Source organism: Pan paniscus, chromosome 8, assembly GCF_029289425.2.
Source record: "Pan paniscus chromosome 8, NHGRI_mPanPan1-v2.0_pri, whole genome shotgun sequence".
Classification (NCBI taxonomy): domain Eukaryota; kingdom Metazoa; phylum Chordata; class Mammalia; order Primates; family Hominidae; genus Pan; species Pan paniscus.
Window position 1 is genome coordinate 66,336,040 of NC_073257.2, and position 22,552 is coordinate 66,358,591.

Here is a 22,552-nt window from a genome sequence, read left to right on the forward strand (position 1 = left end):
CTATCTAAAAGATGTTCTAAATTGGGAACGATATCCTTTAGCTGAAAGGATGGGTTTTCATGGGAGTCTTGTAGAATGGCTATTTCACTCAGCAGTACAGACTGGCAAATGCACCTCAGGTACAGAAAACCGAATGGAGCAAGAATGAAAATGGGGAAGATCCAGAGTATGCTATAATGTGCATTTTTAAATGCAAACACCTCCTATGTGAACCTCAGCCTTGGTCTCCTCCAATCAATTATTGACTTAACAATCAGAAAGATGCTATTAAAGCATACATTTTATTATGTGATTTTTCCTGCTTAAAATCCCCTGGTTTTTAATTCAATTTTCAATCAACGCCATTATCCTTAACATGGTAAGAGCCACTACATTTTCTAGACCTTTAGCCCCTCACCCCTCACACTTTCCCATCTTCCATGATTTTGACCAGGCTTTTTTCCCCCAACTACTTTGAACAATCTTTCTTCCTTTTCTGCTTGGATAGCTCTTACTTGTCACTCAGTTCACCATTTAGAAATAAGTTTCTCTAGCAAATATTCTCTTTGCCTTAAGGTTAGGTTAGGAGCTCCACCTCTATTACCTAGGCCCTTTGTACTGAGGACCTACGTTTTAACTACTAATTTTCTTGACTGATTGCTAAACCAGCCTGAAAACTCGAAGAAAGCAGTAAATTTGTTTTGTTCACCTTTGTATCCCCAAAGTCTTTGCATCCCCTAGGACAGCATGAATTTAACAACACCAGCAGGAGACTTGGCATACTATACATACTGAAGACATATTTGTTAAATAAATAAATTAACTAATTAATTAATTGACAGATGAATGGTGGAATAGATGAAGGAATAATGGTTCTCTCCCTGGCCAGTATTTGCCTTATTTAGATTTGTTAATGTTTATTGCTGAGTTCAATTATGGAAGGGATACAGAGTCTGGAAAACTATGCTAAAAACATTCAAGTTGTGGACTGTAGGTGGAAAAATGGCTACTTTTTTTTTTTTTTCCAAAACATGCCTTATAGACCAACTGAGTCAGTATTAAATGAGGTGGTTGCTTAAAAATGCAGATTTATGGATCAGCCTAATCTACTGAATCAAAATGTTCAGCACTGTGTAATTTATAGTTAAAAACTTAAAAAAGAGGCTTGATACAGAGATGTCATTAAAAAGGAGAGTTAGATTACTAGAAGATGCCTTTTGTGTATTGAATGTGAAAACAATACAGAATAATGGGTATAAACAATATTTGTAAAATAGAGGGGAAACCAATTTGTAACTCTTACATTTTTTGTGTGTGCACACATTTATGTTATATATGTATAACCCACACAAATTCATATATATATATATATGTATTTTTTGACTTTTGTGTGAACACAAAGATAAATGTGAAATAAATTTAATGCTGAGTACTCTGGAGGCACAATGTGGGAGATTATTAACTTTTGCTTCATAAACTATTGTATTGTCAACTGTTGGAAAAAACAGAATATTACTTTTGTAAATTAAAAAACTATTGAAAAGTATATTTTTAATTTCTTACAAATAGATCTTTCTGCCCTTAATTTTTGGGATATCTTTAAAGTAGGCTTGCCACATAAAATACAATATGCAATATTGGAGAAATAATAAAAATTTATTCATTGTTTATCTGAAATTAAAATCCAACTTGGTGTGTTGTATTGTTACTTGCTAATTTTGGCACACAAACCCTAATAGCAAATCTCCTAAGGTAGGATCCATGTAATAAATGCTTTTTCCCACACACCTCTATTTGAAGGATGGTAGTCCCAGCTGGCAAATTCTCTTCAACAAGGATAGTGTATGTTGAATTGGTGAACACAGGACTGTTATCATCAATGTCCAAAACCTTGATGGCCAGGGTTAGAGTTGAATGACGAGGGTGTACCGCTCCATCTGTTGCCACAACAACAAGTTCATAGTAGTCCCTGACTTCTCTGTTAAGCTTCACTGCTGTGTAAATGCTCCCATTGGATGTGATACGAAAAAGATTATTAAAGTTACCCAAACTGTAGTGCACTTGACCATTTATTCCAGCATCAGGGTCTGTTGCCTATTAAATAAAACAAAAAAACAAAAAAATTCACGTAAGTTTTGACGGGCTACTGTAAATGAAGGTAACAGTTAACAAATTATGGTATTTTTCTAACCAAAAATTATTTGGCCCTCTAAGGAGGAAATGACAATGACAATACAATGCAAAATTTAAAACATGAAAAATATTATACTTTAATATTCTTCATTTAAAATTAACATAACAGAAACGGATAATGTCATTAGCAATAACAATACTATGTTATGACAGAAAACTCATAAAAATACTGAATCTTTGTGTCTTATGGTTTTAATAGGTTTTGAATTCTAAAGTGAGAAAAAAATTTGTTTGTAATTCATTTAACATAATCTGCTGAGTGACAATTTAAGATTACACAGGTTTTTGCTCACTGTATATATTCATTTTATATTTATATATGTTTAGTAATAATATTGTTATGCATTATGTTTGTTTATAATAAATATTTTATTATGTTATGCTATGTTATTTATGTGATAATAATGTTCATTATAATAAACATTAATCATATTTACCATAAATAATATTTATAAGTATAACCTGACTTAATCCTCATGATGTTGTTATCAGTAAATATTATTAATCTCATTTTACAAATGAGAACACTGTGGCTTATGGAAGGTTACACAAGAAAGAAATATCTCAGTGTCCCAGTTCTTAACACAATACTTCATATATAAAAGTACTTAACAAATGCTTGTGGAATTAATGAACATTAGATGAAATAAAACAGATTTGAAACTAAATCTGTTCCAAAAGTCAAATAGGATTAAAACTACAGTAACTGTAATGTATGTGCAAGGGACTCTTTTTCAACATTAGAATATACATCTCTGCATAAGTAAGAATGTTTGATACCATAATATACCTATATTTACTGAAAACTTGAAGTCATATAAAATCACTTTGCATCAAATAAAATGAGAAAATATTGAGTAAATATTCATCAAATGAAATGTAATAAGAATTAATCTTAGCTAAAACTCAATGGTGATACTAATTATGAATCTCACTATCAGCTACTGTATATTTTGTTTTGAAAAGTTCCATGTAAAAGAAACTGAAATAAATCTTAGAAACTGTAAAATATTATATAATTATGCCCCAAACTGTCAACAAGGAAAGGAAGGAAAACAAGACACTTGGCTGCCTTATGAGCCAGGGATACAAAAATCACTCGAGGTCCATAAAGCGTGGAATGCAATATGATGTATTTTAACAGCACATATGCAGTGGTATATCCAGTTTTACAGGCAATGATAAAGCATGCAGAATGGGGATGCTGAATATTTGCCCCTTCTTTGAAACAAGAATGTCTAAGATGTGAAAATCATGTTTACAACAGTGCTCCTATATGTCATAATGCCAAGCATTTCAGCAGGATTTGTCTCTTTGACTCATCAAAACACAACTGCCCCTGGGAGTTTAACATCTCTGAGGTTTAATTCTGAGAAAAGATAGAAGAATTGCAGAAATACCTGAAGAGAAAAAATACGGTGACAGAGTAGAATAGTTTCTGTTGATATAGTTTCTTTTACTTTTATACTTTGCCTAGAATTTGTCTTACGAATTATTGACAAATCAGTCAAGCTGATCATTCTAGTGAAAACAACAAACACTGCCTTCTCTCTTTTTCACCAAAAAAAGAGGGTGAACTCTTTTCTTGGTTTGAAATTACTCATCAAGTAAATAGATAAAATTGTAAGCCAAGAACAAAATATAAATATGTTTTGTTTCATAATAATAATACCCTTAAAAATTTCAGTCACTTTTTCTGTCTATGGAATATCTTAAGATCAAAAAAACTAATCATTTATGCAATTAGAAATTTAAATGACTCTCGTTCAAGTTGTTTTTATTGACCCATATAATTGAATATTTATTATGGTAGAATGGCTCAATTTGACTGATGTGGCTGTGTGTCTGTGTGTTTTATACATGTCCAGCTGCTTAACTATATATCCACTAGGAAACATATCTAAACATATCTAAATTAGTTTTGTTTTTGCTCCCATAGCAAATTATCACAAATTTAGCAGCTGACACAAAACAAGTTCATTATTTTAAAGCTCTATAGGTCAAAAATTCAAGATGGTCTCACCAGGGCTATGTTTCTTTCTGGAGACTCTAAGGAGAAACAACTTCTTTGCTCATTCAAGTTGTTGACAGAATTCAGTTGCTAGAGTTTGTAGAACTGAGATCCCCACTTCCTTGATGGTTGTCATGTGAGGACCAATCCCGGTTTCTAGAGGTCCCCATATCCCTTGGTTCATGACACATTTCCACCATTTTTTTTTTTTTTTTGAGACCAAGTCTTGCTCTGTTGCCCAGGCTGGAGTGCAGTGGTACGATCTCGGCTCACTGCAACTTCCGCCTTCTGGGTTCAAGCAATTCTCCTGCCTCAGCCTCCTGAGTAGCTGGGATTACAGGCACCTGTCACCACCCCCAGCTAATTTTTGCATTTTTAGTACAGACCGGGTTTCACCATGTTGGTCAGGCTGGTCTCAAACCCCTGACCTTGTGATCCACCCGCCTCGGCCTCCCAAAGTGCTGGGATTACAGGCGTGAGCCACTGCGCCTGGCCATTTCCACCATTTTTAAAGCCAGCAATGGTGGTCAAGCCCCTCACATTTTTTGAATCCCTCCCTCCATCTTTTTCCATTTTATCTTTCTGACCTACTCTTCAGGCATCCTCCTTCACTTTTAAGTGCATGTAAGATTACATTATGCTCCCTTGGACAATCCAGGATAGTATCCCCATCTCAGAATTTTTAACCTTGATATATGTGTGTGCACATGTGTGCAAGTGTGTGTATACTGCCATATATAAATATATAGCAATCTATATTTTAGGATGGGATTTTTTTTTTTTTTTTTTGAAACAGGTCTTGCTCTGTCACCCATGCTGGTGTGCAGTGGTGTGATCTAGGCTCACTGCAACCTTCACCTCCCAGGCTCAAGCAATCCTCCCACCTCAGCGTCCTGCGCAGCTGGCACTACAAGCACATGCCCCCAGGCCTGGCTAATTTTTTGTATTTTTATTAGAAACGGGGTTTCCTCTTGTTGCCCAGGTCAGTCTTGAACTTCCGGGCTCGAGCCATCCTCCCCCTTTGGCTTCTCAAAGTGCTGAGATTACAGGCATGAGCCATCTCACCTGGCCGGATAGGAGTTTTTAGAGAAAATATCCAAGCAGATATTCATTAAGCAGACTGACAGTAAATGCTAAATGGGGCATCCTCACTAATAGAGTTTCAGAATTTTAAATAATCAGTTTAAATTGGTATAAATTACGATATGTCAAGTACACACACATTTTGACTGAATCTATGACAACTTAATTCACTGAATTCAAAGCTACCATGACAAGAAGTATATTTGATGCTTATGGAAAAAAAGACTACAATATCTTTGGCTCTGTTTATATGCTGGATTACATTTACTGATTTGCGTATATTGAACCAGCTTTGCATCCCAGGGATGAAGTCCACTTGACAATAGATGCAGAAAAAGCATTTGACAAAATTCAACAACACTTCATGCTAAAAACTCTCAATAAATTAGGTATTGATGGGACGTATTTCAAAATAATAAGAGCTATCTATGACAAACCCACAGCCAGTATCATACTGAATGGGCAAAAACTGGAAGCATTCCCTTTGAGAACTGGCACAAGACAGGAATGCCCTCTCTCACCACTCCTATTCAACATAGTGTTGGAAGTTCTGGCCAGGGCAATTAGGCAGGAGAAGGAAATAAAGGGTATTCAATTAGGAAAAGAGGAAGTCAAATTGTCCCTGTTTGCAGACGACATGATTGTATATCTAGAAAACCCCATTGTCTCAGCCCAAAATCTCCTTAAGCTGATAAGCAACTTCAGCAAAGTCTCAGGATACAAAATCAATGTACAAAAGTCACAAGCATTCTTATACACCAACAACAGACAAACAGAGAGCCAAATCATGAGTGAACTCCCATTCACAATTGCTTCAAAGAGAATAAAATACCTAGGAATCCAACTTACAAGGGACATGAAGGACCTCTTCAAGGAGAACTACAAACCACTGCTCAAGGAAATAAAAGAGGATACAAACAAATGGCAGAACATTCCATGCTCATGGATAGGAAGAATCAATATCGTGAAAATGGCCATACTGCCCAAGGTAATTTACAGATTCAATGCCATCCCCATCAAGCTACCAATGCCTTTCTTCACAGAATTGGAAAAAACTACTTTAAAGTTCATATGGAACCAAAATAGAGCCTGCATCGCCAAGTCAATCCTAAGCCAAAAGAACAAAGCTGGAGGCATCACACTACCTGACTTCAAACTATACTATAAGGCTACAGTAACCAAAACAGCATGGTACTGGTACCAAAACAGAGATATAGATCAATGGAACAGAACAGAGCCCTCAGAAATAATGCTGCATATCTACAAATATCTGATCTTTGACAAACCTGACAAAAACAAGCAATGGGGAAAGGATTCCCTATTTAATAAATGGTGCTGGGAAAACTGGCTAGCCATACGTAGAAAGCTGAAACTGGATCCCTTCCTTACACCTTATACAAAAATCAATTCAAGATGGATTAAAGACTTAAACGTTAGACCTAAAACCATAAAAACCCTAGAAGAAAACCTAGGCATTACCATTCAGGACATAGGCATGGGCAAGGACTTCATGTCTAAAACACCAAAAGCAATGGCACCAAAAGCCAAAATTGACAAATGGGATCTAATTAAACTCAAGAGCTTCTGCACAGCAAAAGAAACTACCATCAGAGTGAACAGGCAACCTACAAAATGGGAGAAAATTTTTGCAACCTACTCATCTGACAAAGGGCTAATATCCAGAATCTACAATGAACTCAAATTTACAAGAAAAAAACAAACAACCCCATCAAAAAGTGGGCGAAGGACATGAACAGACACTTCTCAAAAGAAGACATTTATGCAGCCAAAAAACACATGAAAAAATGCTCATCATCACTGGCCATCAGAGAAATGCAAATCAAAACCACAATGAGATACCATCTCACACCAGTTAGAATGGCAATCATTAAAAAGTCAGGAAACTACAGGAGCTGGAGAGGATGTGGAGAAATAGGAACACTTTTACACTGTTGGTGGGACTGTAAACTAGTTCAACCATTGTGGAAGTCAGTGTGGCGATTCCTCAGGGATCTAGAACTGGAAATACCATTTGACCCAGCCATCCCATTACTGGGTATATACCCAAAGGACTAGAAATCATGCTGCTATAAAGACACATGCACACGTATGTTTATTGCGGCATTATTCACGATAGCAAAGTCTTGGAATCAACCCAAATGTCCAACAATGATAGACTGGATTAAGAAAATGTGGCACATATACACCATGGAATACTATGCAGCCATAAAAAATGATGAGTTCATGTCCTTTGTAGGGACATGGATGAAATTGGAAATCATCATTCTCAGTAAACTATCACAAGAACACCAAACACCGCATATTCTCACTCATAGGTGGGAATTGAACAATGAGATCACATGGACACAGGAAGGGGAATATCACACTCTGGGGACTGTTGTGGGGTGGGGGAGGGGGGAGGGATAGCATTGGGAGATATACCTAATGCTAGATGACGAGTTAGTGGGTGCAGCGCACCAGCATGGCACATGTATACATATGTAACTAACCTGCACAATGTGCACATGTACCCTAAAACTTAAACTATAATAATAATTAAAAAAAAGACTACAATATCCCCCAGAAAGCTACTCTAAAAATTTTAAGGTGACTGAGACACACATCTAATGGAAACAAAGGGAATAGAATATAAAATGCAGAGCTATTTCCTTATCTATTCCTATGTCCCCATTAAATTAAGGAGCATAAATAAGGTGATGTAAGTTAAGCAACATGAGCTGGCTAAGCAAGGCAGTTTTACTTCTTTACTATTCTAGATGAACATGTAGATGTTAAACAAGATAACCAAACATAGAATCCCTTATTATCAGCAGTACTGTCAAGAACTTTGCATTGATGTTTAATATTTAGTCAAGCAGCTCAGTGTATGATGCTATAATGAAAATATATATTTTCCTAGAAATCAATTAAAAGTTAATTAAATTTGTTAATAAGAAAAATAACACATCTCTTTTCCCCTTGTACTACATCAAAGCAATAAACAGTAATAGCTGCAACTTTATAATCATCTGTCCATGGTTAACACATTTTTGTAATATACACCTTACTATGGGGCCTGATTTGTGGCTACTAATTTGTGAATGCATATTGCTGGGAAATTGGCTGATAGCCTGTAGTCAAATAAAGACCTCACTGGACAGAACTTTGAATAATTGCCAGAAACACCACTTGCAAACCTTATTCATTAACACCAAAGTTAGAGTATATGAAAGACAAACAAGTAATTACTTAAGAAAAAAGTCAAGGGAATTTATTGAACAAAAGTTTTTTGTATAATTTTTAAGAACCGATTTTATAGCATGCCACTTGAAAAGGGAAAAGGGAAATATATTTCTTAAACACTAAATTCATTCCTCACCCCTTTTTTTCTCATTATCTTCTTAGAATGGTCTGTTACACAATTCTTTCCATCCATAAAAGTGGAAGTCCATTACTGGGTTTGCTACCCTGGGGGTTACCAGTCCTGCAGAGAAGACCTTAAAGCATGCCTGTATGGGTGGAATATACTGGGATAAAACCTCAAAGAACAGGTTGATGTTTGCACTCCTTCCATTGAGAAGTCCCTGGGTAGGTTACTTGTGTAATTTACAATGATTCATTTCCATTTAAAATATGTCAAATATCCATTCAGATTAATTATTTAGATAGAAAATTATATGACAAAAATCAGCCCCAAGGAAATAACTTGAGGACAAAACCAAAATGTTATAGCTATTATAAAGGTGTGAACTACCATGTAGCACCTAATTGGCCCAGTGTGAAGCTGAGAGAGTGCTTTGCTCTACCTTTTGCTTGTCCTTTACAGCGATTTAAGAGGTCGTGTACATCTTTCTCACTTTGAAGTGGGAACCATAAAAGCTGTTGATCAGGGAGGTTGGGCAGTGCATCCTTCATGACATTATTAGTGAAAATACATTTTTAAAATTATTATCTATTAACTTCAAAAAGATGTACAATAGTTGTCGTTTTTTTTTTTTTTAAGGAGCTGAGCTATTTCAAGGGCTGTGATTATTAGTGTAAAAGGAGACAAACAATTTAAAGACTCATAATGCAGGTAAATTTTTTCACTCTCCACACAAATGCCTCATAATCATTATTGAACAATGGCAAGTAGACTTACTGGCCAGAGGATAACTTGCATAACTTGAATTAAAATCACTAAAAACATAACCAGAATGAATAGCTTTTCATTCTAGTCCCTAGAAATCTAGTCCCTAGAAAACACATATTTAACACAAATAATTTCTCAAGGGATCAACTATTATTCTAAGATACACAATAAACTACATTTTATCCTAGCATTCAAGGCTCTACCTGGTCTTGTTCTAACCTATCTTTATGCATTTATATCCCTCAAACTAACTCTCTGACACAAACTCTGTGTTTTAGTCAAAGGAGTCTATTTATGGTGTGAATCACCACCAAGAAACTCTCAAGTGTCAGTGGTTTGTTACCACTGATGTTTCTTTCTCGCCTATACAGCACCCACTGTGAATTCCAAATCCAGCTTTACTCTGTCTTGTCTTTACTCAGAAGAGAAGCTAAAGGAGCAGGCTTTATTGGAATATGAAGCTCATGTGGTGCAAGAAGAAAAAAAGACATGAGATAGCCAAGCTGCAGCTTTTAATGCTTCTGCTTGGAGGTCAACGTATCACCTATACTCCTGCTTCATCGTTGAAGGCAAATCACATGACAGGGCCGATGTCAAGGGGTGCAGAAATTCCATTCCCTCACACAGTGGGACAGTGATAAATCAGAAACACTTTTACAATGTACTACCCTGGTTTTCCTTGAAATGATCATGCTCTCCCTCACCTTCCCTGATATAGGTTTTTTTTTTGTTTGTTTTTATTTTCCCCCAATCCAACTTAAATGTTCAAAACCTAGCTTCAGTTCTACTTCATCTGGGAAACCTCTTCTTTCCATCCAGCCTTCTGGTCCCTCTTGCACATAGCAAAACTCACTTTTTATTGCTATTTAAGTATGCTATGCAATTAAATAATTGGCCTAAAAATCTGTGGTGTATCCATGTATTATGTAATAGGAGACACTGTTAGAGAAAAGAATCTGTAAATTGCTTTGTGGAGTGTACAATGTATGAGAAGTGGAAAGTTGGAGCACAGATGGAAATATGGTAGAGAAGGAAAAAAAAAGATAGCAAGCAAATAAAAATAAACAATATTCCTGTAGTTGGGTGTTATTTAACGCAAATGAACTGAAGGTGTCAAATTAAATAAGACAGTTTAAGCTGTTCCAACATAACCTGCAGGCCTCTAAGTAAGCATTAGGAAGAAACTTTGCACTAAAAATCTTTACATATTCAGTTCTCATGTTAATGGTAAACACTTGAAGATTATGACATCAATGCTTCAGGAAAAGAGTTGTTGTCATGTTCACGCTCATACAGCAAAGAAAGAAAGTAATGTTGTTTCATGTTCATTAAATGTATTTACATAGTAAGGCTGTCTTTTCCCTTTTTCAAATATTCCTTATAGTGCTGAAAACGAAGAGGAAAACCTGGGAGGACTCATTTCATATTTCCCCACCATTGCTTAGTATTTGATAATTATGCAGTATAGGTTGAGTGTGTATATACCTCTTTATGTGATGGTAAAAAAATATATATATTAAATTATATTTAGTTTTCCAACCTCTTCTTACTTCTATTTCTCCAACTTCTTCATTCTCACCTTTTTCTCTGTGGGCGAACATATTCTTACCACTAAATCTAAGTGCATTTTGCCATACTAACCATGCTATTTCATGTCTGCTTTATCCAGTCATAAAATCTTCCCCTTATTTCCAAAACTGATTATTCTTCAGCCCTAGTATCACCCCTCAGAAGCATCTGAGTAGGCTAAATGCCTCATCTTCATGCTCCTGAAGCTCATTGTATGTTTCTTTACCACATGCCCTATTGCTTTTTTTCTGTCATTTTTTAATAGCCCACATGAAATTAAGAATTCATAAGGACAGGATGGCTTATTTATATCATACAATGCCTGCTTTATTTTTCTTTTTGCAATGACATAGGTTAGATATGCAATAATTTCTGCCAAAATTTCTTCTGAAGCTATTTCCATTTTTCAATTACATATCATTCCCACCCCAACCACCCAAGCACATGAAGAAATAAAAATTGCCAATTAGTATTTATAATTTTGTCTTAAAAGAAGGTATGTTTTCTGTTTATTAGAAGAAATGTAAGAAAATAAGACACATTTTGTTCTTTAAATAAAAATTAAGTGATCACATAACTACTTATTAAACTTTGTCCTTTTGTTACATTTTATTGCTTTCTTGTTTTCAGTTTTGTCACTGTATTAGTCAGTTTTCACAATGCTATAAATAACTTCCCAGAAACTGGGGGATTTATAAATGAAAGAGGTTTAATTGACTCAGTTTCACATGGCTGGGGAGGTCTCAGGAAACTTACAATCATGGTGGATGGTGAAGGGGAAGCAGGCACCTTCTTCACATGGTGACACAAAAGAGTGAAGAAGGAACTCCCAATCACTTATAAAACCATCAGATCTAGTAAGAACTCACTCACTGTCATAAGAAGAGCATGGGGGAAGCCTCCCCCATGATCCAGTCACCCCTCTCCTTGGACAAGTGGGGATTATAGGTCCCTCCCTCAACACATGGGGATTACAAATCGAGATGAGATTTGGGTTGGGACACACAGCCAAACCATATCATTCACCTAGAATTCTTTAAGGAAATCTATTTCTAGGTCAGTTTTAAAGTAAGTACAATATATATACCTATTTTTGTATAATTAAATATATTAGTTTAACTTTTAACAGTCTATTCTAGCATTGCTTAACCTTTTTCATTATCAACTCCTGTCAAAAGAGGATTTTAAGATTTTTTTCTTTCTAATAGAACCCTTATAAATTTGTACTTCCACAGATATATGGAATGTATATTATCCATTATGTATGTATATTATCCATGCTTTATACATAAGAAAAGTAAGGATTTTTTGTCTCCCAAAACCTGATTTTCCACATTGGAAATGATCTACCACCGTTGAGAATGCATGCTCTAGCCAAAAGAGAGTCCTCTGTAACTTCCTTATATACCATAAACATTTCCACATAAGCATTGTTCTTTCAGCACTCATTACAGTGGCATCACCTTCTAAAATGTCTGTCCATATCACTATATGGGGCAACTCAGGGTATCTCTGAGCTTGTACTCAATACTCACCACTTCTTAAGTAATGAAATAAGGGAAAAATACCATCTCCATGAATTGCATTTTATGTGATAATCTGCTTAGCCCAGGCCTTCCTATTTATTTGATTGTGCCTTACATTTCCTGCCAAGTTATAACACAAAGTATTGTGGTTTGTTTTCTGAAATAACTATTTTAAATAGTCTTCTCGATGCTTATTGAATATGTGACATTTTGCTTATCAGGTGTTTTTATAGGTCCTATATACTAATCCAAGTTTTAATTTTCTTTTTTCTAGTATTCTGTTGGGTTCAATATAAACATGCCCATGCCTTTCTCTGAAGAGTCAAGAGTAATCTATACCTTAAGCATTGTCCTTCTGTCTGTCACAGGGCTTTTCATTATATTACATTGTCTCACAAATCATTTTCTTGTATCATTTCTAGAAAAAAAATTCTTAACTGGAAACTGAAAAGAATGTGACAGCCAGATTGGATTCTCTGTGAAATTCTATACAATTAAATTTTCTGGATAACATTCAAGTAAAGGATTAACAGAATTGTAAGTAAAACAAGAGCAATAAAAATGCCTCTGGCTAATATAATAACTATTTAATGAGAGAAAAGTATCTCTTAATTTCCCAATACTATCAATCATTTCATTTGCTGAATATAAGCTCACGTTTTTCCCAAACAATAACCATAAAATTAAAGGTGTTTTTCTCTATTTTACACACATTGTCACAATTTGACCTACCTTGATAACATCACAGGGATAGAGCCAGATATAGGTTCCAGTTTTATTTTATCATCACTCATTCCTTGAGCTAGTTTAGTAATTTTCAGCTGTTTCATTACCTTAATTTGGGATGTCTCCAAATTGGTTGATTTAAAAATGTATGTTAGGTATTCATTTTGCTGACAACAATTCACTGAAGTAACTGAGGATCATGTTTTCTAATGTCTTGTCCAACACAGTAATTTAAATTAGGAAAACAGAATTAATTGGAAGAAACAACTTATGTTTCTCTATTTACTCCCTGGGACTGCATTCATTTGTAGAGAAAAAGAGCTAAGATGTACACAATGTGAAACTGCCTTTTGAATTAGAAGTTATGAACTCAGATTCTGCTGTGTCCTTCCTTTTCCAGCTGCCTTCCTTCAGATATACTTTCCTAGTACCTTCCTGTGTGCTACTATGTAAATAGTAGGTAACTATTTTAGAATAATTCCTCAGCAGCAGGCCTTATGCAAAGTGCTGTCAGTTTGTTTTCTTTAATTGTGGTGTAAACAGTACCGCTGCTTACCTTAATATTAATTATATACACACATTTTTAGAAGTTACAGATATATAAAAGGCCCAGGTACTTTATTAACATCCTTTTTTCTTTCTGGTAAATATAAAATAAGCCAGATTGGAGATTAAAAAGTGTAGGAAACTTCATTTGGATGCCATTCCTTTGTTAATTGTTAGCATGTAGGCAATAAGAGGAATATTTTAATATCAATTGGCCAAGCAGAAATTTTCCTGAGAATAACAGAATGTTTTCAATGACATGTTATTTATGGAGTGTAACTGTTCCACAGGAGCAGTCTAGTCAGTAGAATTAAATGATACTGTATACTAGAACTGGAATCTGAGATAAAATAGAAGTGGTAAGTTTACAGGCACACTCTATTTCATTGCACTTGGCTTTATTGTGCTTCACGGACGTTGCATTTTTTACAAATTGAAGGCTTCTGACAACGATGCCTTAAGCAAATATATTGGCACCATTTTTCCAACAGCGTGTGCTCATTTCATGTCTCTGAGGCACATTTTGGTAATTCTCAGAATATGACAAACTTTTAAATTACTACTGGATCTGTTGTGGTGATCTATGATTAGTGATCTTTTAAGTTACTATTGTGGTTGTGTTGGGGTGCCGCAGAACACACCATATGAGAGCAAATTTAATTAATAAAGGTTCTATGTATACATTTTTTTGACACATGGTCCAAGATGAGATGGTGTATGTGTTCTGATTTCTCCACCCACTGACCATTCCCCCATCTTTCTCACTTTCCTTGAGCCTTCCTATTCTCTGAGACACAGTGAAATTAAAATTAGGCCAATTAATAACCCTACTATGTATGGGCTCTAAGTGTTTAAGTGAAAGAGTTGTGTGTCTCTGATTTGAAATTAAAAGCTAGAAATGATTAAGCTTAGTGAGAAAGGTAGGTCAAAAGCTGAGAAAGCTTAAAAACTTGGCCTCTTGTGCCAGTTAGCCACATTGTGAACGCAATGGAAAAGATATTTCATAAATTAAAAGTTCTACTCCAGTGCAAACACAAATCATAGGAAAGTAAAACAGCCTGATGTGAAGCTGATGTGAAGAAAGTTTGAGTGGTCTGGATAGAAGATCAAACTAGCCACAACATTCCCGTAAGCCAAAGCCTAATCTGGAGCAAGGCCTTAACTTTCTTCCTTTCTCTGGAGCTTGAGAGAGGGGAGGAAGCTGCAGAAGAAAAGTCTGAAGCTAGTAGAGGTGGGTTCATGAAATTTAAGGGAAAAATAAAAAGCCATCTCCATAACATAAAAGTGCAAGGTGAAGCAGCAAGTGCAGATGCAGAAGGTGTTGCAGCTAGTTATCCAGAAAATCCAGCTAAGATATTTGTAGAGGGTGGCTACGCTAAAAAAACAGATTTCCAATGTAGATAAAACAGTTTTCTATTAGAATATGCCATCTAGAACTTCCATAAGTTAAAACAGAGAGGTCAATGCCTAGATTCAAGGTTTCAAAGGATGGGCTGACTTTCTTGTTAGGTGCTAAGAGCTGGTGACTTTAAGTTGAAGCCAATATTTATTGACCATTCTGAAAATCCTAGTGCACTTAAGAATTCTATTAAATTTACTCTGTCTGTGATCAATAAATGGAATAACAATGCCTCAATAACAGCATATATTTATGGAAGCATAAACTATGTTTACAGCATAGTTTAGCAAGTATTTTAAGCCCATGGTTGAGTCCTACTGCTCAGGAAAAAAAAAAAAGACTTCTTTCTAAACATTACTGCTCATTGAGAATGCACCTGGTCACTCAAGAGTTCTGATGGAGATGTAAAAGGACATCAGTGTTGTTTTCTTGCCTGTTAACACAACTTCCATTCTGCAGCTCATGGATAAAGGAGTAAATTTGAGGTTTTCATCTTATTATATAAGAAATAAATTTCATAAGATTATAGCTGTCATTGATAGTTATTCCTCCGATGGATCTGCGCAAAGTGAACTAAAAATCTTATGGAAATGATTCACCATTCTAGATGCCAATAGCAACATTTTTGATTCATGGAAGGAGGTAAAAATATCAACATTAATAGAAGCTTGGAAGAAGTTGATTTCTTCCTTCATGAATGACTCTGAGAGGTTCAAGAGAGGTTTAAGACTTCAGTTGGATGAAGGAATTGCAGATGTGGTAGACATGGTGAGAACTAGAATTAGAGGTGGAGCCTGAAGATGTGAGTGAATTGCTGTAATCTTATGATAAACTTGAACAGTTGAGGAGTTGCTTTTTATGGAAGAGCAAAGAAAGTGGTTTCTTGATATGACACCTACTCCTAATGAAGATGCTGTGAACATTGTTGAAATAGCAACAGATAATTTAGAATATTTTATATACTTTGCAGCAAGGATTAAGAAGATTGACTCCAATTCTGAAAAAAACTTATTTAGCTACAATGCTATCAAACAGCATCACTAGCTACAGAAAAAAATTTAATGAAAGCAAGAAGTATTCAATGCAGCACAATTCACTGTTGTCTTATTTTAAGAAACTGACACAGCCATCCCAACTTCAGCAACCACCCTCCTAATCAGTGAGCAGCCACCGACAGTGAGGCAAGACCCTCTATCAGTATAAAGATTAAGACTTGCTGAAGGTTCAGATGATTGACAGTATTTTTTTAAGCCATAAAACACTTTAATTAAGGTATGGACATTGTTTTTCAGACATAATGCTATTGCAGTATGGAGTATACTTAATGGAGTATAGTATAGTGTAAAAATAATATTTATATGCACTGGGAAACCTAAAACCTTATGTGACTCACTTTGTTGCAACATTTGCTGTATTACTGTGGTCTGGAAGAGAACTCTCAATATGTCTGAAATATGCTTGTATTAAAAATGTGTATTGCTTTGAGAAACAGAAACTCTACAACCTATCTACCAAGAATCTTTGTAGATAATAAAGAAGGAAGTTATTGACTTATTTCAAACTTAAAGTCTGAGGAGTCTAAATGGAGACTGAAGTTACGTCTAACATGACAAGTGTGAACCACTTTGATTTGGTTTGTCCAGAGGAAACATTACTCCTGCTACTTTCATAAAGACTGACTGCTTTTGACAGAAATCTGTCTGTGCAGAGTTGGATGAGTATGATACTGAGAAGTCATAAAACCATTAGAAAAGACTGGGCTCAGAGGATCTCCTCATAAAAATGTTCACATAGAAGGAATAAGACAGTGAAAAAGAGGCTGTATTTGCTATATATCCACGTTTTGAATTATGACACACATAGGGAATATTTCCAGAGCTTGGTTTCAGAAATCCCAATGAACTAATTCTTCTGAGATATCATAAACTAAATAGTGGGAAAGCAAGCCAAAGAAATACTGTCTGATTTATTTATTTTGCAGACTGCACTTAGATTTTTTAAAAAAGAGCCTCTCATCTTTGATTCTTGTATGACTTGAAGAAAAAGCTATACTGTATAAAGGTGTTTGCAGGTGGGTTCTCTGGCAAGCAGACAATGAGGCAGAGATTAGTTGCAAGAGTTTTGTTGGGGTATGCTTTGGGGGTCAACATTTTTGGAGGGCAAAGGACAAGACCAGAATTGGATTCAGGGAGAAAGTCAAACTACTATGCAGGGTCAACTACAGCCTTGGCCAACCCAAGGAAGGAGCTGCAGAATTGCAATTGCATGTCACGGTTTTTCTGAGCTGGGGTAAAATGTCCAGCATTTTACACTCAGGCATCAGTCAGGATATGGGCTACACTGAAATGGGTGTGGCTATGGGCAAGGGAACCTTCTGTAGATAAGGTCATCTCTAAAGTGGCTAGCAGCTGTACATCCCTCTTTACTCCTTCATCCCTACATCACTCCAAAAAGCCAAGACATTCAGCTCTACCTTCAAGGGAGATCTGCTTGGCACATAGTCTTCATAACAAGCCTCTATCTTGGATTGGTTTTTTTCTTAGAGTATAAAATCCTTGCTTAACAGAATATAGCAAATTTTATACACATACACGCATATATTAAATTATGACAATATCATTCATTGTTTTCAAATGAAACAGCCAGCTACATTATTACCTCAAAGGTGAAAAAGTCTAGGGTTTGATTTTTTTGATCCAAACTAATATTTGTCATTTTCCACCCCTGTGCCCAGAGACGTAACTCATATTTTCCTGTTGAATTTGTTTCCCAAGTAGAAACAGAAGTCTTAAATATGATGAACTTTAGTTTTTTTTCTTTTAGTTCTTATAAACACCCAGTATGGCAGTTATTATTGTCCATATTTTACAGCCAAGAATATTTCAGAAAAACAAAAAATAAGTTCAGTTTCCTTTAGCTAGCAAATAACAGTATTTGGATTTGAATTTAGAGTATGAATGTGCCATCTGTTTGTAATTTTTGTGCAGGTAGGGGATGCTGCTATAACTAGTGTAGCATTATTAATTATTCTAGCTGCATGATAGATTGGAGTCCAGAGATAGAAAGATGAGCTGGACATAATTTAGAATTCACTCTGAATTATTTTCATGATGGGGATTAAGGGCCATATCACACAAATACACACTTGAAGATTATCATTACATAGCCCCTCAGACTTTACATGTATTTGATTAGAAAAATAAAAATCTAAGTTACAGAGAATTGTCAGTGGGTTCCCTCAATGTCTCCCTTACTCTGTGGCAAGCTAGTCTGACATGATATCTAACAGAAGGAAAAACATACTTTAGATAAGTCATGGAAGTCATACCATGAAGTCATGAGAATTACAGTATATAGTGTGCCCAGAGCTGTGAATTCCACTAATTATTTTGAAACATTGAAATATTCATTTCAAAATAAATCTATAAACCATCCAACATCTGTACTTATCTTTATCATTCTCCTGCTGCTAAAATTGAAGAAAACTCCACTTCCTCCTAGGTTCTCAAGGGAAGATATGACACTTGAGCTTTTGGGACTCTGTTGCCTCTCTTTCTGGCATTTCTACATCCCTCTTTACTCCATCTATTGCCATCATTTTACAAACCTGCTGAAGAATTTATCATTACAAAATAAAGAGAAATGAGAAAGAAAATATAATTGCTTCCTACTATGTCTGTTTTCCTACAATCTCTTCACATCCCGATATTCTATGTGAGGGCGGTGGGTGGGGGAAGAAAAGGACAACATATATATCCATTGCACTCATTTATTAATGAGTTATTTTGTTATTTAGTCATGCAAATCATGCACTATACAAAACATACACTATGTTTCCTAATACTGTTTACTTAATAACTCTTAAAAAGTCATAATTAGTTCTTTAAAATGTAAAACTAAAATATGACAAATGATGCCATCTTTGCTATTGAGATGGTTTGGCTGTGTTCTCACCCAAATCTCATCTTGAATTGTAGCTCCCCTAATTCCCATGTGTTGTGGGTGGGACCTAGTGGGAGACAACTGAATCATGGGGGCGGTTTCCCCCATACTGTTCTCTTGGTAGTGAATAAGTCTCATGAGGTCTGATGGTTTTATAAGAGGTTTCCCCTTTGCTTGGCTCTCATTCTCTCTTGCCTGCTGCCATGTAAGACGTGCCTTTTACTTTCTGCCATGATTGTGAGGCCTCCCCAGCCACGTGGAAATGTGAGTTCAATAAACCTATTTTTTCTTTATAAATTACCCTGTTTCAGGTATGTCTTTATCAGCAGCGTGAAAACGGGCTAATACATCTATATTCAGTTACTAAATGTGTTCTGTGAATGAAGTTGGATGTTGAATGCAGATGCTAATGTACTGCCACATGCCAGTTAGACACAATTATGTATGTGTGGAGATATATATAATAAAGGGTACTTGTTTAGAAATATTTTACAAAAGCATGGCCTGTCAGTGTGCACCATACATTTCAGAGACATGATGAAAAAACATTACCACTAGAGTGTCACACTACAAATGTGATTTTTTGAATTCTCTATAAAAATGTCAATTTCCCACGCTTAGCATATATGTGTGTCTAAATGTAATGGCAAGCTTCATAAATGATGAGCATGCCAATACATGAAGATTTGGATGCAATTATTTGCTCTAAAACTTCATCAATATTATGTGGTTGCAGGTAACTTTTAAATAGGCCCTTTTGGATCTCACATGAATTGAAATAGGAAAAAAATCTATTTAAAGAAGTCTTGAAGTAGATGTATATGCTTAATATTAAACATTGTTTGAAATTGAAGAGTCTGTGCTTAACACACTAAATTAAGAAAGAAGAAAGAAAGCAAGAAAGTTGGATGTTGAATGCAGATGCCAATGCAGTGCCACATACCAGTTAGATAGCATGTGGCAAGTTCTAATGGGCACAAAATGTGCCTTGTTCACATTAATGCTTTAGTGTAGCACTGAATTTGCTTCTCAGTAAATGTTAACTAAATTTAAAAAATAGTATTATTTTTCCCAAATACATCAATTCACAACATTACAAAATAATTATGCTATAAGTTTGATTTGACTTAACCATACATGCTTTCATCCATCAATTCATTCATTTATTCACCCACATTTATTGTTGACTTTAAGCTGGACAACATTTTCAGGGCTGGGGCTCTAACTAAGGACAAGAGTAATGTATTCTTTGATCTTATGTCACTTGAACCAAGGTGAAAAAGTAGATATTAAAAAATAATTGCCTTTTAAAAATTATTACAGTGATAACCCTAAGTAATAAAGTAAATATGCATTGCATAATAAGAGCATACAGCAGGACTTTTAACCCGGCCTCCTGAAAATTACATTCTAATGGGAAAGACAAATGTCAACCAAAATATTAAGTTATGAAAATAAACAACTTCATATTTTAATGGACATTATGAAAAAGTAAAGTGAACTATGAGAGCACATAAATATAGGTACTTAAATCCAATATTGTGGGTTCAAAAAGGAAATGACATTCAACGGCATCCAGAACTCTTAAACTTTAGCTTTCACACTGTCAGGAAGTTTGGAATCCCAACGGTGACTTTCACATTACCTGTATTAAGTAAAAGTCATGACAAAATGATTACATTTTTCCCATTAGTTTACAATATTTGTAAATACAGGAAATGACAATAGATACAGTACCTCTTGATGTTAGTAACATTCTTGAGATTATTTGATATTAGTAATATTCTTGAGATTATTTATAGTAATTAAGATAGAAAAAATGTTTTCTATATAATGGCATAATGACTTAGATTCAGGGATGACTGAAGAATCATTCTCAAGTTGAATGTCAAACTGGGGAGGCTCTGATGGCACGAAGCAGCTTTCTATAACAATTTGCTATGGATGAAATATTGCCAGACATTTTTGTAACGTCTTGGGTGATGGTAAATTCTCTCTTTTAAGTTTTAGGGAATCCTATTAATTAGGACTACTCTCTCCATTTCATAGCTAAGGAAACTGAGTTTCATATGAATTAGATCATTTGCCCAAGTCAATAGTTACTAAGTGATGCAGCTAGAATTTGAATGCAGACAACCTAAATAGGAATATGCTATATTTGCAGGCAGTCAAAAATGCTGTGAAGAAAATTTAATGTTGGTAAAGGGAAAGGGGGTATACTTGTTTCTGGAGGACAGGGAGAGTGCTATTGAAATGGGGTACTCAGTGAAGTCATCCTTGCAAAAGATGTCTTTTTGAATGAAAGAGTGAATCACACAGAGAGTTAGAGAAAGAGTGCTCCAGGCAGAGGTAACAACAAGTACAAAATCCATTTGAAGGTTTGGTAAGCGTAGCTGTGTTCAAGAACAGCAAGAAGCCCAGTGTGGCTGGAGTGGAGTGATGCAAATGATGTTGGAGAGAGCAGGAGGAGCCAAGTCATGTGGAGATATGAAGGCTATGAAAAAGGAGTTTGGATTCTGTTCTAACACAATGAGAATCCACTGAAATGTCTGAGTGGCATAATGATGTCATCTAATTTGCATTTTTAAAATATCACTCTTGCTGTAGTGCAGAAATTGACTGTAAGAGGGGTAGCACAGGTCAAAAAGTAAGACACTATTTACATAATCTAGGGGAAAAATGATTGTGGTTTAGAATAGGTGAGGAGTACTTGCCTTTGGAATATGTTTCAGACAGATTTACTGATAATGCAAGAATCAGAAGTGGTCCTAGGAAACAGATACTTAAGATGAGATTTTGGAATTTGCTAATTTGCTAGCCAAATGGCATGCTTACTGTACAGGAGTTCAGAGTAAGTCATGATTCATTTGAAGCCTTCACCTGAGATGAACTGATATGGTATATGGGGGAATGGGGAGCCTGGTTTAATGCCATATCCGTATAATTTCAGATTTATCGGTGAACATTAATTCATAAAACTTACAGAGTTGATTGATTGCTAAATATAACAAAGGGGTTGAAAAAAAATAAATGAAGCTCAGAATCAGCAATATCAATTCAGAGGTAAAGAGTAAAAACCAACGACCTCCATTAGCACGTTTAAAGAAGCTCCATATCCACAGATAATGACAGACTGTACTCAAAATCATGCTCAAGATGTAATTACAACCTGCTCTCTCTCTCTCTCTTCCTTTTTTTTCGAGACAGGGTCTCACTCCCATTTCCCAGGCTGGAGTGCAGTGGCACAACCACAGCTCACTGCAGCTTTGACTTTCCTAGCTCAGGTGATCCTCTCACCTCCTGAATAGGTGGGACTACAGGTATGCACCAACATGCCTGGCTAATTTTTGTATTTTTTTGTACAGACAGAGATTTGCCATGTTGCTCAGGCTGGTCTCAAACTCTTGGGCTCAAGCAATCCACCTGCCTCAGCCTCCCAAAGTGGT

At 35.6% G+C, this 22,552-nt stretch overlaps 1 protein-coding gene across 2 annotated transcripts in view; it reads right to left on the reverse strand.

Moving 5' to 3' along the window:
* PCDH15 (protocadherin related 15) overlaps positions 1-22,552 on the reverse strand; it is a 1,779,889-nt gene that overhangs the window by 214,805 nt on the left and 1,542,532 nt on the right. For both annotated transcript variants that reach the window (XM_055092816.2, XM_057298896.1), the window contains one exon: positions 1,768-2,073. In XM_055092816.2, the coding sequence (XP_054948791.1) occupies positions 1,768-2,073 (306 nt within the window). The remainder of the gene's footprint in view (positions 1-1,767; positions 2,074-22,552) is intronic.